Raw genomic sequence first — 20,093 nt, forward strand, 5'->3', positions numbered from 1 at the left:
AAAAATTACTAATCTTTCCCTCAGCAGTTCCTAGACAGGCATGTTTTTGCTTGTAACAGTTTCAGCATCCTAAAAGAATTATACTGTATTCAAATACTTTTGTACAGTAGTTGAAGGCCTACAGTGAAAGTAAAGGCCATTTTCAGATTTTTTGAGAAATGAAGTAAAAAGAACTCATACGAAGTCTGATGAAGGATGTTGACACAATTGTTGGTTGTAAGTCAACTGCACAGGAACTTTGAATATTTTCCACTTTTAATTACTCTAAAATGGCATTTCTAATGCACCATAAATATCTCATTCTGTTATCATCCATTATAAAACAATTAAAGTATATACAAATAATTGTATGTGACTAAAATATTTTAATTTTATTCAGTTTTTAAACAGCTTTTAATTTTATAATATTTTATAAAACAATTTAAATATATGTGCATAACACATCTCTTTAAATAAGGTCCTAAGAATATCACAAATTCCATTCTGGGAAGTGGAAAGGATGATTTAAAATAATACCCTTATAAATAATTCAAACAATGTTTTTCTTTCCTTTGGTTTAAATTAACTGTCCATCATCTCCAGTAAAACCATTTTTCATTCATTGTCACTTTCATTCATTGCTCAAAGTCATAGTTCATCTAATTAAACACACACTCACAAGTTTAAATAGTTGAACAAAATCTCCACGGATCTACAGAACTATTGAGCCTATGTATTAATATATATTTCTGTTTGGGCATCAATATATATTCTGTAAAATGCTACATTGGGTTTTTTTTCTCATCTATGAAGCTTTGTTAAGCAATTCAATACATACGTGTTCCCACCTGATGTCCAAAATAGCATCTTTGGAGAAAAAAAAATTAAACACTTTAAAATATACATATCACTTTGTAAATCAACTCAAAAACATGATTTTTTTTCAAAAACAGTTGCTATGTAAATGTTAAATTACTTGTATAAAAAGCAGCATTTAGGAGACTAACATTATCAAGTCTGCACTGCCTACTAGTGGCAACACACAGTAAGTACATGTTTCTTTTGAAATTAAAGACCATTTTTTAAAATTAAATTTCTCCAAAACTAGCTTTTTCAGTACAATTTAGAGCCCACTATAATACCAGGCAAACACACATACGAGTGCTCGGAGAATATCGTGATTGTTGTGTGTAAGCTCTTTTTCCTGTAGAAAACTATTTTTTAGACAGCTTACTGGGCTTACTTGTGGTTTGCGTGTGTGTATGTGTGTGTATGTATCGACATAAACATGTACATGAACATGCATGCACAGATGCTGAGCCATTCAAGAGCATTTAGCTTGTCATGGTTTTTGCTCAGCATTTTTCTTCTCTTGGCTCATTGTTTTATCCCACAGTTACCTAGCACAATGCTAGGTAATAGTACAATAGAATATGTACTATTAATATTGTTGAATAATGAATATTGATAATTACTGAAATGCCAAAGATTCACGACAGCGTTTTATTGCTGAAAATGCAAAGGAAAAATATAAAGGCAAGTGGCTGATCTTGAATAACGATAATGCCAAAATGAAAAGAACCTAAAATACTCTGGAGATATATTGATATTTTCAGACTGCTTTATAAAAGACTGAGGTTAAATTATTTAATAGAGACGTTGCGATACAGTGACACCTTCAGCAGTCCCCTCGCGTGGGCCTGACATGAGTGGCTGACCGTGTCCTGTGGTTGACCATTTAAAGTATGTGTTACTCAGAATTAGATTTCTTACAGCCTGAGCTGGACGGACTCCCTAGGGACACGTGAGTTCCAGCGTTCCTCATGCAGAGAAATTCCACTTTCAACTCCCTGCCCTCTTGCCTGCGGAGCCTCCCGCCCCCTGGGCCAGAGGGAACCCTCCGGCTCATCTCCCACGTTAGGTCCTGAGTGCCCTTACCTCCTTCCTCGTTTTCAGCGTCGACTCCTTCAGCTCTTCGTACTTCCCTTTCCACAAAGACACGGCCGACTCCAGGCGCTCTATTTCTTTTTCCAGAGACGAACGCAGTCTAAACAAAGAATTACAGGCGATACAGGCTTACAATTTAAAAATGGTTCTAGGAATGCATTCAAAGTTAGATGGGCTCTTCGTTTTCGGTGTTTATACGTGATCACTGTAGTGACAGAAAACCTTTCTTAGTTTATTAAAAATGATAAATATTGAATTCAACTTGGTTTAATTTGTTATTCTGTCAATTAGCTGTACAGTCGGTTAAACATATTTCATTTAGCTTTGCCAGTATTGAAATAATTGACTTTCTGCCTGCTTTCTCCTGTATTTTAATTTATTGGAGTTACAGGAGTAGAACATGAAAGTGGTTTTTTCTCAAGAATTAAAAAAATTTTTAAAAGGGAAATACATATAGAAACCATTAGCAATTTTTATTAAAAGCTATTGATTACATGAATAAATTACCTTATTAAAATAATCTTGAGAAACTTTATTTATAAACAGAATAGTAAAAAAATGGACTTGAACATTGGAGGGAAGCCTAGATTTTTTAATTTGCAAGTTCAAAATCATACATGTCAAAGAATCAATGCCAGATTTTAACAATACACTTTAATAAATCAAATTATAACATTAGCTAGGAGCCCATGTCAGTATCAAAATGATTCATTATTACTGTAGAATAAGTGCCAATCCTCAAGAAGGGCATCAAAGTTACTGGGGTAGCTATTCCTTCTAGAATGTTATCAGTTCAAAAAAAAATTTCAAACTATATATTTATGACACTTTTAATCTTAGTTACATACACATATAGACACATTCTAAAGATACAACTATATCTAGATTATATCTAGACTTACCATACATATTCTGTTATTTCATAAAACAAAAATAATTTAATATTGTCAAAGTATATAAAATGAGTAGCTATTCTCATTCCTTATTTGAGGAAAATTAGTAATCCTTAAATATAACATATTTATTCCTGAGTATATAATTGTTAGTTGATTGAAAGAAAATTTTATATTTTTATGTTAAAAGGTAAAATTTCAACAGAGAAGTGAGAGGACAGGTAACCCATAAAAATTAATGACAATGTGATACCTGAGTATTTTTAGAATGACCTCATCAAAACAATTTTGTGACTCGATTCATGCGAGCAAGCCTGAAGGCTGCTATACACGCATCCACACAGCAGAGGGCACTCTTTAAACCCTTAATTTTCTGGCCTAATCAATTTATTCTGTATTTTGGAAAGATTTTCACAATTGATTATTTAGACAGTTAAATTTAAACTATCATCAAACTATTTAAATTACAAGAAGGCAAAGAAAACAATAATGTTACCCTACAATATAGCATATTTTATGCAGAAATTCCTTTAAAAAACTGAATTACAATAAAAGTTAGTAAAAATATAGTATTTTAATATGATAATATAAATTTAAAAAATCAGATTGCTAAAATATATATTTTCAGAATATGAAAGATACAGGGTGAGCCAAAATTTTTGTGGAAAGCATGATTATATTCCTATGCAAACTTTTGAACCTTTGTAAACTATCACGACCCTATAATAATTGAGTATAAAATCCAGACATCAAGACAAGAAGATTAAATAAAATATTTCTCAGGAATGAAAATTCCAGAAAATCCCCAGAAATAAATATTAATCATTTATAAATGGTATGAATATTCATGGTAAAATATCTAATCAGTGTTTCCATAAAGTCCTGGTAAATATGTTTTTACAAGACAAAAATAATGAACTCACACTGACATTGAGATATCCACTTTCCTATCAGTCCAAAATTTAAACTATTAAACAACGAATAATAAAAATTTGCATAAATATTCTTGTACTTTCAATGATCACCATATTTGCCAGTGTCTGATTGCCTTCCCAACTATTTATAGTTAGATCTTTCGGCTTCTTTCATTTTCACACCTTTCAGCAAATCGCCAAAGCCATGCACAGTCATGTAATTAGAAAAGAGGTTTTTAAAGAATATCGTTAAACTTGGAGACACCGGGGAGGACCGCAGACTGGGCTGGGAGGTGACACGTTCAGGAACACAGCTCCCTCTCGGGCCCCAACTAGTCCTGTGAGGACCCCACCACTGGTCACCTTCCCTGCCTGTCACAGGTAGTCTCTCCGGGTACCAATTAAGTGGCTGAGGGGCAAATACACTCATATTCACTCATTTAAGCAGAAAAGGGATATTAATAACTCAAAGACTCTCTGGGAGAGTCAGAGAAGGAATTCGGGACCCAGGAAGCCAGAGATAACACGAAGCTGCTGAGATCTCCCCATCGGCCCCCCCTGGGGCCCCCACGAGGGGACAGGTAGCACCGTAGGACGTTGGAGCCAACAACTGGAGGCACAGGACGTGTCAGTGCAGACCAGAGGCCACCAACTGCTTCCTCAGGAAATAAGACCCTCACCAGGACGGATTCTGGGCGCTCCCTTCCTTGGAGCATTAGCTTTTACCTCTCACACAAGGTGGCTACCCCCTAATACCCGCTCCCAGGTCCAGTGTCTGCACCCTCATTGGAAGGGAGAGGAGGTAGAAACTTACTAGCATTTTTTTTGTTTGTTTGTTTTTTTGGTCCATGTAGAACAATGGACTCTGTCTCATTAGGTGGACAACACCGTACACATGACATGGATACCGGAGAGTAAAAAATGGCAAAAGGACCCAGACATCAATCAACTCAAATGAATTAAAGACTTGGACAAAAGGCCTGAAGCTATAAAATTGCTGGTAGAAAACATCAGAGGAAGAGCTCCTGGAATTGGTCACAGCCATGATTCTCCTAACTCAACACCAAAAGCACAGGCTTTGGCAAAGTCTCGGATGCTGGATAAAGACGCAGAAACCTGAACAGCATTGCGAGTATAAATAATGTGACAAAGTTTAGCATGTTCAATGAGGTGTCCCTCGTCCTGTCAACTGGTGGAAGCAACTCCCAGTCCTCTCGGCTGATGCCCGTGTCCCCTTCGGGAGAATTTTCCCACCAGCTGGGAACTCGAGAAAAACCGTGTTCACATCTTCTCAACTGCAGCCTCCCACTCGCTGAGATTCCGGGAGGAGGAATTTAACAGATTAGACAGATTTATAGCAACAGGATATGCTATATCCTTGGGAAATATTCTCGTAATGGGAAGAGAAGGCTTGGCAGTCGCCTCCTGTGGAGGACATGCTCATGATGCTTCCCAGACTCGGCACCCCCGGGGTGGCCCCTGGAAGGGGACAGTCCCTGGAAGAAGACAAAGTGGAACCCCGGGCCTCCTTGTCCCCTTTTCTTTGCCCCGTCTAGGGTTGGCATATTGGACTCGCAGAGAACTGGAGAGTTTACTGCTACGGAGGTTGCTAATTGATTCCGAGGAAGTCAAATACACACGTGCGTGCACGGGAGTGTGAGTGAGAGAGTAAAGATACATGTGTGTATCATTAAAACTGCACCTTAGGGAGTGTGTGTCTCGGAAATGCAGTTTCGTGGGGCTCCGGTTTCATTATGGCAGTGAGGTAATGTGCGTGGGTTTGAGAGAAGCCTGTAGCCACTGAAGGGCCAGATCCTTCAAGAAATCACACTCAGAGTTTGGAACTTGACTGAGACCTACAGCCCCAGATAAAATTGTTAATACGGGCCTAAAATTTACTTCCCCTTTATTCCCTTTGCTACTAATATTGATTGCCTCTATTACAAATTTATAGCTGATGGTAGACTAATAAACATTTATTCTATACAAAGATGCTTGAATTATCACAATCCATGCATATAGGGATGTAGAAACCAAGAATCTAAAAAAGAAGTTAGTGGTATGAATAAATATTGAAGGAGTAATAAGAAAGTTCTAGTTGACAGAAAAGGAATGGTGAATAAAAGACAGTATTTGTGAAAGGTTTGTATGTATACTTACCACTATTTCAGTCTAAACTGAAACCATTATATAATATATAACTGCATTTTTATATATGTATATACATATAGATATTAATTACTCTATTACTCCCAGGTATTTTTCATTCTGCTTATTAAGAAAGAGTCTTATAGCTAAAGAGATGGGAAAAAATGTTTTCAAATGCAAAGACCACATATTTTTTTTAAGATTTTATTTATTCATTTTAGAGAGGGAAGGGAGAGAGAGAGAGAGAAACATCAATGTGCGGTTGCTGGGGGTTATGGCCTGCAACCCAGGAATGTACCCTGGCTGGGAATCGAACCTGGGACACTTTGGTTCCCAGCCCGCCCTCAATCCACTGAGCTACGCCAGCCAGGCAAAGACCACATTTTAACGTGCATCAAATATTCCACAGATATTCCCTCGGGAACAAAAGCAGCACATAGACTGATTCAGCTTAGCTGTCAGTTTCCCAGACATCATCTGTGTTGGATGTGCATGGGAATTCTGGGAGGATGACAGTGGCAGATTCTGTGTCTCAAAGATGACGGCCACGGTGGCCCCATCCCACATGATCCTAGTATAACCTGACTCTGACCCTTCTGCCACTGAGGGTGCCCCTTGTCCTTGAACTCGCCAGCCTTTGAGACTGCACCAGTAAGTATGACAGAAAGTGATGCCGAGTGACTTTTGAGGCAAGGTCCAAAGCCAGGGAGGGAGCCAGGAAGCCGTAGGGACCGGACAGGTGCCCCCAGGTGTCAGCGCCGGGGTGGTCCGAGACGAGAACTACGATCGGCCAGCGCATTGCGGGGAAGGAGGGTTCAGCAGACTTCAGCCCCCAGCCCCGGAGCCGTCCCGTCTGATGCCACACTTAGGAAAACCACACTCGAGATTCACGAATAGACACAAGGTCATGGTTGTTTCCATAACCACTGTTGGGGACGTTCTGGTACTAAACAGGAGGAAACCAGAACACAAGCATCACCCTCCACACAGTTTTATAGAGGACAGAGTCACATACTGTTGGCTAACCGAGGATGAAGTAGCTAGAATATACCGGAGCGGAGATGAATGAATACCCAGGTCATCGGATCCCTATCGCACTGCCCTTTTCCCTGTACCGAAACGGTCAACGAGTGAGGCATCTTTTCCTGCGGTCAATGCCTCACAAAACTGTGATTTGTCTGTTGCTGATTATTAGTATATTTTCATTTGATTGACTCGGTGTAGAGATAACACACTGCTTATTTCAACCACATACGTGAATAATTCAAATATGAATAAGGTGAATCTACCAGAGATGATGAGAACAAGGCTATAATAAAAAAAGTATAATCAGTTATAAATTACTCTTCAACTATTTTTAAATGAATATAGCATGTCACACTCATTTTTAAACTACTAGACTACAGTAACGAGTCATGCATAAAAGACTTTGTCAAATGACCAGTTTGCTAGACTCAATGATCATAAGAAGTTTGAAAACCAGACTTGGTTAAGGGAGATGATGACCGTAGTAACTCTTCGCCATACTCACTCTCTTTCTTTCCTTAAGACTTTTTGGAACTCCTCCCAATGCACCTGCAAAGCTGCCATTTCAGGCACCCCATTCTGCAAGGGCAGGTGTCCTCCCAGGTGCCTCAGTCCAGGTCCCAGGGCCCCGTTTTCAGAGCCAGCGTCCCTGAACGCGTCGGGGCGGCCCAGGCAGAGTTTCACGTCCTTGGTCGGCCTTAGCGGGTCCAGAGCCAAACCTTCTTCCTGGAAGGAAAACACACACAGCGATCATTACTGCCGCGTGTTTCAGTTTCTCAACAGAAAGATCAGGGAGAATGTTTCTGTATTTTTGGAAAGAAATAAATGGTACAATGCAGGATCAAATTCATATTTTCATTTTGTTTTCATTTTCTAATAGTGTTCATGACCACACTGTAACTTGCATTCTTCAAGTGTTCCCGACACCCCCACTTTCTACCTTATTATAATCAAATACATTTCTCAAAACGTCTGCTTTAACTTTTAGGTTAGGGTTTCTTTTTCTAATCACAGCTAAAAATAACCCTGCAAAAAATTCGAACAGCTGTAAAGAGTTATTTAATGAGTTTATGAATTTCTCATTAAGGTTTATTTTGTCACAAGGCACTTGAGAGTTTCCAAGTGAAGCCAGCTGACCATCTTTAAACATCTTTGCAGAACAGAGTAGAAAGAATTTTCAAGGAACTCGGAATGTTTTAATGGGTTTGTTTATTAAACCATTTTTTCAGATCACTAGTTAAATCCCAAACAGAGTTTAATGGGACGTTTTAATATACCCGGGCATCAGTGATCAGAACAGCCATGCTGCCTCAAACTCTTACATCACAATTCCAAACCTTCGCCAGCTCGTGCTGTGGATATTTGTCTGTAATTTAACTTTGCTCTGATTTGTGGGTTTAAAATGAGATACAGCCAAGTTCACATAAAATCTCAATTAATATCCAAGTTTAAATAGAAATCTTTTTTTCTTTTAAATGGTTTCATTTATAAATTTTTATGTAGTGTGCATAGATACATATGCATGCACATACAAAGACTTATAGAATGTATTATATACTTTGGAATTATACAAGCAGAAAGGCACACAGGAGAAAATTGTGAAATGTCAGTAAAAACAAGTATTGTTAATATAATATAAATTTTTCCTATATATACATATGTGTCATGCCTGGTATGTGTTTTATGTTAAATATGTTATTAATATATTTTATATAGTTTCTCCTCATCTAATGCAAATCTCATAATTATAATTACTCACTAACAGTCTAAACTTCTTGACTTTTTTATTTTGTTTCTATTGTTACATACACACATTTAAGTATTTGCAACTGTCCTGCCTCTTTGAAAAACAGGTTCTCCTTACAAGCCCCCTTCCCCTCTAGTTACTAGCTTACCTTGCTTCAAATAAAATCTTAATGATACTTCATTTTTAGTATTTACTTTAAAAATGGTATATGCATTTTAGGTTGCTAGTATGACTCATCTCATCATTCTCTCAAAAATTAATGGGTATTATGTATATTATTTTGAAAAACAATAAAATAAGACGTGTTGTTTTCCTTGGAAAAAACTATGATAGGACAACCCATGACTATCATACATGAGTATATTTAGAGTTGGCAGAAAAACTCATCAAAATAAAAACAACCAATCGAAACTCATTCAACAGCCAATACTTACTTCACTACCATCACAAGGAATTTAACTATCTTTTCCTTAAGTAAACAAACTTTTAATACATACCCAGTATGTGTGATGTTTTTGATGCTAACAATACAAAAATATTCCAGATAAAGTCCCAAGATATAGAGAATTTCTCAGCAAATATGTGTGAAAAGAATCTTTCACACTCTCAAATGTGGTGTCTATCAGTTGTAGTAATAAATAGTTTGTACGTTCAGAGCAATGCATGTGGGCTATATTTCCTGATCTCCATCATGACAGTCAAATACATGCACCGATACAGTGACATTTGGGGAATACATAACATTTTCCCAAAGATGTACACAACAGCACAGCTAAGATTAACAGCTTGGCCTTGTCATTTTTTAAAAAAGTAAAACAAACCTGGAGGAATTAATAAGCTTAAGTAATTAAAATGTTGCAATCCTTTCAAATTTTTTATTTATAATGAAATTTATGTTCTATCTTTCATAACATATACATCATGGAAATGCTTAAAAATTTAGATGGAATCACGGAAGAGCAGCTTTATGGTTTTGGAGATGAAATTACATAGAAAGGGATAATAATATAAACTGATAATGATGAAAGAGATAACACGAATTCTTCATTTCCTGAGGTGTGGCCCATGGGTTGTTAATAGTAATTACCAGGGGGAAGAGTGGTTCATAAGTGAACTGCTGGATTAAATATAGGCTTTTAAAATGCTTATTTCATGCAGAATTTTTAGGACCTTCAAGAGTATAAATAAACCAAGAAATCCCAAGAGTGAGCAGTGAAAACAATTCCCTACAGGTATTTGTCTGTGGGACCCATTTTACAGGAATTGATTGTGAGGCCAGAGTTCCAGACCCTGGGGAAAGTCCAAACTACTATATGGATGATTTATACTATTGACGTGGCAAGGATACATGGAGAGAAGTCTCTCCAAGTATTTTTTTTTTCACATTAAAAAAGTGCTGGGTACATTTTTGCTACCGAAAAACTTGTAAGATCACTAAGATGGGCTGCATGGTGTCCCTCAAAATGGGTATGCTGAAGTCCTAACCCCTACTACCTCCAAATGGGACTGTACTTGGGGACAAGGCCTTTTACAAGGTGATGAAGTTCAAGTGAGTGGGGTGGGGGGGCGGGTACCTAAGGATGGCCCTCTTACAGGAGGAGAAATCTTGGACACAGGCCTGTGCGGAGAAAGGACGGCAGAGATGCAGGGAGGAGACCGCCACCCATCAGCCAGAGAGGCCTCACAACAAGCCAGCCCTGCTGACACCTTGATCTCAGACTTGTGGCCTCTAGAACTTTCTGTGGCTGCAGCCACCCAGTCTGCGAGACCTAGATATTTCTGGCCAGCACACCGAGTCCCCCCTATGGAAGGCATTTTAACAGTCCCATGGTCACCAGAACTCCTCTGTGTTTTTCCCTTACCAAACTACCGGAGTTGTCCTTTCTAGGAGATTCTCCCGTCACCAAACACTCTCTGCTGGGCTCGCACGTTCGCAGACCAACTCGACATTGGTCCCTTTGCGCGCAGGACACTGCCATGGAGCTAGGAGGACGCCTCTGGTCCTGGGGGACGCGCGCCTCCGAGGCCTCCGGGGAGCTCTGCCTCTTCTTCAGGGCGCTCAGCTCTTTCACGGCCATCTCCAGCTTCACCCGCAGCTGCCGCCCCTCCTCCCGCGCGCTGTTGCGCTCGGCGCGCACCTTACTCCACTTCTCCCGCCAGTTGGCGGTGCAGTCGGACCACCACCGCATGGTCTTCTCCATCTGAGCGGCCCTGGCCTTGGCCTCCTCCAGTTCCCGCAGGCGCAGCTCCTCGCACACGTCCCACTCGTCCGCGTGGCGGGAGCAAGCCCAGACGCGGGGAGCGGCCTGGGACTGGAGCCCGCTGGGCGGCCAGCAGGCCTCGCAGGGGCCCCGGGGGGCCGAGGCGGGTGCCACCGAGTCCCGAGGTGTCTTCGCGGAGGACGGCTGCATCCGGAAGATTTGTGTTTCCTCGATCAACCGATGAATGGAATCTAAATTCATATTTATCTTCTCAGGCCTAAGAAAAGGCAAAAAAAATAATAACTTTGAATTTCCCTTGCAGTTACGAAAGCAAGACTTAACATTTACCAACTTGGAAGAAAACACTGCATCTTTTCAATATTGAGTATTTTCTTTTCCAGCATAACTAAAAATGGAGAGGAATTTATGCATTTGTATTTGTCCTCAAAGAAACAGAAATTGCTCATACTGAGTCCTGCCAAACAAATCCAAATCCAAATATGAAGATGCCATTGTGGACAGCATGTGGCATGAATCATTCATTTAAATAAATCTAATTCTATTCCTGTAACATTTATGGTAACACGTATTGTCCATTTACTCGTAGATGGCCCCCTTTGTCCCCTGCTAAGAACTAAAAGGACAATTTGTTCAGGTGAAAAGCACCATCTATTGATCTCTGGGAGGAGAAGCCTGGATCCTGGGCCCAGAGGCTGAAACCTGATTGGTCTAAATGTCCCACGATGACGTCAGTGCATCCGCCACTCACTGGTCTCAAGGAGCCAGACCACCGGACCAGGTCAGATGTGAGGGGAAGCTGTCCCCTCCTGGGACAATTTGCTGTCTACAAAACCTGACTCTGGGAGAGGGGAGAGGAACAGCCGCGCTGCGACTTTCAAAAACAGTGGAGCAGAAAGACGAAGAGTTTATCCGCTGAGCTCTGCGTGGAACCTAGAGCGCCCCCCTCCGGCTTCCTTGCTCAGTGAGAAAGTTGAACTACATTTATGTCAGCTCTCATCCCGGAGTTCTGTGTTACCTGCAGTAACGAGGACATGTAATACATGAATTAACTCCCGCTGTGGTGAGTGTAATATATTAAGTTCTGAAAATAAAATATTTTGAATAACACGTTGTCTTTGTCCTTAAAGATTGTATAGTCCAGAGAATGAGATAAGCACGTATAATAAAAAATACATATATTTATTTATTCCATCAATCTTTTCAGTACATGTGACGGGTCAGGTCGGTGTTAGCCTCCCAGGGTGTGGGCAGGTACCCTCAGAGCTCAGCGGACCTTCCAGGCCCAAAAACTCTTCACAGCAGAAATAATACTAGACAGAGTCCGAGCCCCCTCAAAGCTTTATTGAGAAACAGAAAACAGCTTTCCACATCAAGTAGCAAAAGACAAGTTAATTTGAAATGCAAATACTTCTGATCAGTGTGCACATCCATTACTTATTCAATACAGCAATATTGCTATGTCGAGGATATAGCAATTGGAATTTTTAAATGCTTAAAATATGCAGGTTAATCTACAAATTAATAAAGCTCTATGTTTGTATAAGCTTACCCAATTTTATTATCAAATATGATTTTCTGGTGTAAATAATAATTTATGTACATGAACTAAATTTCATTTTTTGTTTTTATATAGTTTAGAATAGATCATAAACTGACTATGAACCATCCATTTAATCAACTTAATGAATTTCATTGTTTCAACGACTTACAAAATAAGTCTCTAGTCACTAAAAAAATGACCATATAAAATGCATGTCACTTTCCCTTGTAGGGGGGAAGAACACATTTTCACAAGTGTTTTGTAGGAGCACCAAACCGATTCCTTCCTTGCTATAATGCATATTACATATGTATGGATGTGTTACATATGGATTACTTACGAAGGAAGTATAATACATAATACTTGTTACAATAGTATGATGCAAGGTTGCAATTATTTTGTTAGGATTGGCATATATCCAAGCATATTTTGATTAATGCTGGCATGGAGCAATTGTCCCCTTCATTTACTGTGATTCAGAGGGCATGAGCATGTAATTGACCACCTTTTTTGGACAATTAGTAAACCAAGATCAATATTAAACTAGAAGAGAACAAAAGGAACTTTTAATTAAAAACATACCAAATATTATGTATAATATATATGCATATATATTCATTATTCACTATGTAATGAATTACCTTTTTTAGTTGAAATTCCAAAATGAAGATGGAAAACTTATTTCAGCATATTAAAATTAAATTTATCCTCACCATTTTTATAAATAAATCAGTACCTTGAAATTGTAATATCTTAAAAAATCTCTCATTAACTTTTGTTTCACTAGTGCTTTGAAGACTATAATTAGATTCTGATACATCAAGACCTTGTCTACCAATTAACGATATATTTTTTCACATCTGAGTAAACAAAACTGAGTTGGGTTTAATCATCCAGTCCTTGAACTTGAATAGTATTTCCTGTTCTGAAGTGTTTCTTATCAAGCACAAGTGGGGATATCTAATCCTCGTGTGTTTATTAAATCATTTGTTTTCTCCATACATTTGGACATATTCTTTATGGTTTATTTCACATGACTGGTGAGGTATTTGTCAGCGATTAGAGTACAAAGCCTTTGATGACTGGAAAAATGTTTGAATGCTATCGACTTTTGGGTTTCTTACTCTGCTTTTTGCATTGTTCTCACCACAAAAAGTGGAAGAGGCATGCAAGGAAGCTCTAGGAGGTCATTGGCATATTTATTACCAAGACCACAGTGCAGCTTTCATGGGTGCAAGCCTATGTCCAAACTCATCCAATTGTGTACATTAAGTATGTGCAGTATTTTTTTTTTTATCAATTACTCCTCAAGGAATAGCTTCCCCAAGGAAGCTATTAAAAATGCTCATACAATCAGGCTACTATGATTACTGCCAAGGATATTTGAATGTATAACCAAATAAATACAATTTGATGAGCACACAATATATAGATACTATCACTAAACACATTTCTCACTAAAGAGGAGCTTCATGAAGAGATCGGGCTCCAGACTCTATCTTTTCAAGTTCTGAGTCTGTCACTTCCTAAACAGATGACCTGGGACAAATGTCATGACCTGCCTTTGACTCGGACCCTCATTTGGAAGAGGAGACCGGCACATCACACATCTGTCTCAGTTCCTCTGACCCGTATGGGGAAACGCCTGCTGATTGGCTGCCCAGTCTGTCTCTCAGGCAAGGTGAGATAGCATTGGTTCTCCCCAGTGCTGTCTATGTAAGTCCGTCATATGTCCCCTTGGAATATCGTATTAATTAATTTTTCCATTTCTCTCCTTTGAAAGAGAAATAGTGTGCTTTAAAATGATTGCAGTACAGAGGGGAGAGGAGAGGGAATTTCAGGGGAATTTCAGGGGAAAAGGGGAAGGGTTTACAGGAACGAGTATAAGGACACATGGATAAAAACTAGGGGTGGGTGGAAATGCGAGGGAGGAGGAGACCGTTGGGTGGGTGGGTGGGTTGGGATAGGAGTAAAAGACAGAAAATTATACAGCAACGACAACTTAAATAAAATTTTAAAAATTAAAAAAAAAATTATTGCAGTAGATAAAATTTGCAAAAAAAGTTCTGAATGTCTTTTACAAAGGCAACGTCTCGATTTTACATCATATTGATATTATTCAGTGAAATATTCGGTACAATCTATGAAACGAGAAGCTAGGTCTTAGGGTCCGAATGTAACCAGCCCCAGTCATACGATTACAAGTTTGGGGATTACGGAAACTTGAATCCAGAACCACCACCTCACTGTATCCAAAAATCTAAAGCCTCAAAATATTTTCACTCTAATGAGATTATCTTTTAGATTATTTCAGATGTATATTTGGCTGAGTTCCATCCTGGCTATTTTTATGCTTATATATCTCCCAATAAATCACAGTGCAAATCATAGTGCCCTTTTTTCAATGACAGTTTGCATCCAACATTGTTCTGTACTAGTTTCAGGTGTACAGCATAGTGGTCAGACAGTCATGCACTTTACAGAGGTCCCTGCAATATTCCAAGTACCCACCTGTCCCCAAATATAGTTGTTAGACTACTATGGACTATATTTCCCGTGCTGTGATTTATGTCTCTGTGACTGTTCTGCAACGACCAGTCTGTATTTCTCGACCCCTTCACCTTTTCCACCCCGCTTCAACTCCTCTCCCCTCTGGCAACCAGCAGTCTGTTCTCTGTACCTATGAGTCTGTTTCTGTTTCGTTTGTTGGTTTATTTTCTTCTTGAGACTCCACATGTAAGTGGAATCATATGGTATTTGTCTTTCTCTGGCCGATTCACTATGCTGAGGACGTACTATCTAGGTCCATCCAGCTGTTGCCAAGGGGCAGGTTCCTTCCTCTCTGTGGCTGAGCTGACGTAGTGCTCTGAGTGGATCCCGTCTCCTCATCGCAGCTTAAAGGGACACTGGGTCTGAGGCACGTCTGCCCCTCCAGCCTCCTCTGTCATTCTGCTTGCTCCGTGCCCCATGCCTCGGCCACCTGTCGTGCCTGATCGTGGTCCCAACCACGCCCCTCCAGTACCCCTGGTGTGACCCGGTTGCCTTACAGGAGCCATGTCCCCTCTCTGCACTGCACGCCCCACTTCGCTCTCCCCTCTTCCTTCAGGCAGCAGCTGCTGGGGCCGACACATGACTCCCCTCCATCTCTCAGGGGCTGACATCTCAGCGGAAAACCCGCCTTCAGCTTCCTCTGCGTTGGTGAAGAAAACACATGTGGCTTCTGCCACCCTGGCACCTCGCGGTAACCAGAAGCAGTACGTCCAACTAACCATCACGCATTCCTTCTGTCTCCGAAAGCAGTAGTCTGTTGTGATCCGACACACACCTACACACTTGCAGAAGTCTCTCCAAGGTGATGTCTTGGGCATTATCCGAAGAGTGAAGTGGACCAGAAATACAAACATTTTGGGCAAAAACTGCAGTATCAGGGAAGAATAAAATAAGGTCTAAAGGGATTTTTGTTTCATCATGTATACCTACTGCTTTTCATTAACCTACAGGAAATGAATGCTACATGAAGTGCTATTTAGAATTTTTTTTTCCAAAGAAGCACAGGTATCTATGTTTCTCTGGAAAAAGAAGCATTATGCACAGACACAATGGTGTTGATCAAAGCCACGAGCAAGAAGAAAGTAGATTCATACTGATTCTGATCACAATACTAGAGAAAAGTGGGTACTATAGATGTGATACCATATACCCTAATAAAAAGAGAAAGGAGGGATCAGTTTTCAACATTCAGGAAATTAAATATGTTATATTTTAAAACCTGGCCTGCCAAGCATGCACAAAGGATTGGTTTAAGTATACATGCAGTTTGTATGGATCTAAAGCAAAAAACTGTAGTTTTAAGACTTCCTTGCAAGGAAATTCTAAATAGTGAATGTGAACAATGCAGTTGTGGCGGTGACAAGTGAACCAATGACATTAACTAAGTAAAACAGTGTTGGTGAGTGGCTCTGTCCCATCACTCGATACAGCTCCGGCTCTGCCCACGCTTACATACTGCATTTAAAAATCCGTACACCGTGGTGAGCTGCATGAATATTTATAGTCTGCGCTTCTTGAGCACGTGAGGTTTTAGAGTCCTAGAGAGGCAGGAAATGCCCTGCACAAGGAGGGCAACTACATAATACAAAATAAGTTTGTCCATGTTGCCGATTATTTAAAGCGCAGATACTTCACTTCCCTGAAGCACTGACGTAGAAGACAAGCACAACGGCAAGTGTTTAGAAACAAATCTATTTGTGTCATTACTACATGATAAAGTGCGTTACCCGAAGAGATGAGGAGTATCTGTATGTTGAACTGGAGTGGAGTTCAGAAAGGAAACCCTGCCTCCTTCTAGCTGACTCTCCGTCGCTTCCTGTTTCTTCTTTCTCTTGCTATGAGCTCAGATTCTCGAAGATGGGCCTCCCTGTTTCAAATCACTGGGATGTCTTGTCTTTAGTCTAGGTTTTCAGTACGACATTATTTGAGAAAAATAGCATTTTTCTTAGACAATGCTCAATGATAAAAATGAACTCTATTGCTTTTAAAATAAACTGTTTCAGAATAGTATCTCCAAATCATATCCTGATGTTGTTGATCCCATTCTCGGACAATAGCATTGTTTTCTGTGCTTTTATGGGGGAGGGGAACCAACTACCTTATAATTCAGAGGTAGAAAATGATCAGTCATACTTCTCTGGAATATGAATAAAAGAATAAAGATCCAAAATCCACAATCCACAATCCATTTTATGAAGTGCCAATATATAATTTGTAACAAGCCTTGGAAAAATAAAATGTCTGTTTCCTGGCAGGTTGGTCATCTTGAAGCTTTTATAATGCCTTACCTGCCAAATACAAATTTTGGTTCAGATGATCAAGAATTTCTTGAAGGCTATAACATAGTTTAATGACTCTTGTATAGTTCTTGAGATGCCCATTAGGTTTAAGAAAATCCTGTTAAAAATATTCCTCAAATGTCTCACCAGTGAACAAATATTAAGGCATAAGGATATTTTAATCTAAGGTTTGAGTTCACAACTTCAGTACGTTTTTCTAAACATATATATTTATTTACATATATAAATATATACAATCTCTGCTACTTAATACCTAACAACATTTGGAATCCTGACACATGGTGAATTCCTTCAGATTTCTTAATATTTATGTTTATTTCAAGGTTTCAGTGAGCAAAACCACAAGCTATCTCAGTTTTTTTATGCAATCTTATTCCAACTTAATAATGCCAAATAAATAAGCCAGCACATTCATTGAAACCTTAAGCCAAAAGTAAAATTAGTATTCACTCTGGTGGAACTATATAGTCCAGCCAAATCTTGTTTTCATATAAAATAATCTTGCTACTATTTCCAGGTGGCTAACAGTCAAGAGTGGACATTTTTTGGGAAAGAACACCACGAAAACTGGTCGTGTAAAGGTTCCACCACCCTGCAGAGTGGGACAGGTGACCCTGAGTCTGGGTCTGGAACTTACATGGTTATGTAAATATCATTTTGTACAATTTTGTGGAGCTTCAATAATAGAGAGGACAATGTAACTTTGCCCATAGATGATATTTGAAAAGAAATTAAAAGAAAACCCAGGAGAGAACAGAGGCAACTCCTCAAAATTATCATTATTGTCTGGCTGGTGTAGCTGGGTGAATTGAGCGCGGGCTGCGAACCAAAGTGTTGCAGGTTTGATTCCCAGCCAGGGTACATGCCTGGGTTGCAGGCCATAACCCCCAGCAACCGTACATTGATGTTTCTCTCTATCTCCTTCCCTTCCCTCTCTAAAAATGAATAAATAAAATCTTGAAAAAACTTATCATTATTGTCGGTGAAAGCAGATTACCTTGTGACAGAATCCCTGTCTCAGCCCCACTACAAACCAGAGAGAGGAGGGTTCTACTTGTCATGTGTTTTTTTTAATGTAAAAGCTATTCATTTGTTAGAATTACAGAAATTCCATAACCAACATTTCCAATATGACAGATACCGACGTTTTCCAATATTTACTTTCGGTTCAAGGTTTCCGTGAACAAAACCACACACTCTCCCCATTTCCCTGTGTGTCTCCTCAGCAAAATTCCTAAGCCAAGGACACCACTCATACTCACTCTTGAAGAATGCGTTGAGGCTAAGACAGAAATTCTTCCCCGATCTGGTTGCACTTTGTGTTGAGCGAGGGAAGGCCCTTCTGTGTCAGGATGATTGAGGAGTCTTTTCTCACCCCCGTGTGATGGGTTGCACATGGCTGTGCTCCGCTGGCTGATGGGAAAGTTTTCTCTGGCTTAATGATGAAGGTTGCAGAACTCAGCCCAAATCATGGTCATGTTTACTTTTGAAAAGTAGTTATGAAATTTCTTAACCAAAAAACACCCTTATTCTTAAAATCTGTTTCATTCACCAATAATATGTTCTTTGTATTAATAACCCAAGTTGGCTAAAAGGTACCCCACGTCACGACGCTGAGCGCGGCAATGCTGCGGTGTTTGCAGGTTTGTGAGCTCCGCCCGTGCGACTGCCCACGACTCCGCTTCCTTCGCTCACCTTCTTCCTAAAGCGAAGCAATGTGCATACAAATACATGTACGATAGTGTTCCTTAAGCTTTATTTCCTGGGAATGATCTGGAATTTAACCGTCAGGGTGGAGTGCTGTGACCATATAGATCGAGGGCAGAGATGAAAATCCACCCCTTTGAATTACAAAAACCAGATCAAAGAACAAGTCTTCGCGAGGCCCAGATCACAAGATCGCTGGCTGATCAAACGCTATGGAGCGTCTGAGGCTCAGGATCCAGAAAGGCTGGGACGTGAGCGCTCCCCACCCCTCTGAGACCCACGCAAACTCTTGCGCCTGTCACTGCCGCGTCACACCCAGCGCTGCTCTCAGCGACGCTGCGACTGAAAGGCTGACACATGCTTCTCTACCGGTGGGGACGCAAGCCAGGGCACCTTTTAAAATACAGTTACCCTACTCTCTAATTAAAGCATATCAATGCTTCCCTGTTGCAGTTAGAATAACAAGGCCCAGTGTCACGTGATGGGGCACCAGCCTCCCTCCCTGACCTGGACCCCTGCCAGCCCTTGCCTCCTTTACCTTTCCTTCTTGCTGGAGTTGTGCTGACCTCCTTCCTCTTCCCTGGAGAGCTCACACTCACTCTGGCCTTAGGTGAAGGCCATTTCTAGCTGGTGGGTGAAGCGTTCTGCTCTGATGTGCCTGGGTTGCAAAGTGTTCCCCTGCTCTGACTTTTAAAATTTTAAGAGGCATTGAAAAATTAAACTAGGATAAAACACTAGCGTTTCAAGCATCAACCTCCAGATGTAATAATTCTTGACATTTGCATAATATGTCTAGCTTAAAGATACTTTTAATGCACATTTTGCATGATGCTTTCAGAAATTCTACTTTGTGTGTATGTATGGCGCCTGGACAAATGTCAGAAAATCTGCCAATTGGCAGAAACGGGGCAGAGTTCAGGTCTTTCATCTCCAAGGTCAGAGCTATTGCCACTATAGCAAATTGTCCCTTTCACACACGTCTGGGAAGAATGCCAGCATCCTGACCCAAGGCCCACAACAAAGCATGTGGTCTCACTGCCCTTCGACATAGGGAGAGTGGGGGTGGAGGGGAAGAGAATATCATTTCAACCTCCAAAACCACCCAGAAGGCTACAGCATT

At 40.1% G+C, this 20,093-nt stretch overlaps 1 protein-coding gene across 1 annotated transcript in view; it reads right to left on the minus strand.

The window, feature by feature from the left end:
* The window catches only part of CCDC102B (coiled-coil domain containing 102B), a 131,956-nt gene that overhangs the window by 88,922 nt on the left and 22,941 nt on the right, over nucleotides 1-20,093 (minus strand). Inside the window, 3 exon segments of the mRNA XM_036010124.1 lie at nucleotides 1,918-2,026; nucleotides 7,413-7,633; nucleotides 10,517-11,132. Of these exon segments, the coding sequence (XP_035866017.1) occupies nucleotides 1,918-2,026; nucleotides 7,413-7,633; nucleotides 10,517-11,116 (930 nt within the window). The 5' untranslated portion in view covers nucleotides 11,117-11,132.

Source organism: Phyllostomus discolor, chromosome 9 (assembly GCF_004126475.2).
Source record: "Phyllostomus discolor isolate MPI-MPIP mPhyDis1 chromosome 9, mPhyDis1.pri.v3, whole genome shotgun sequence".
NCBI lineage: Eukaryota > Metazoa > Chordata > Mammalia > Chiroptera > Phyllostomidae > Phyllostomus > Phyllostomus discolor.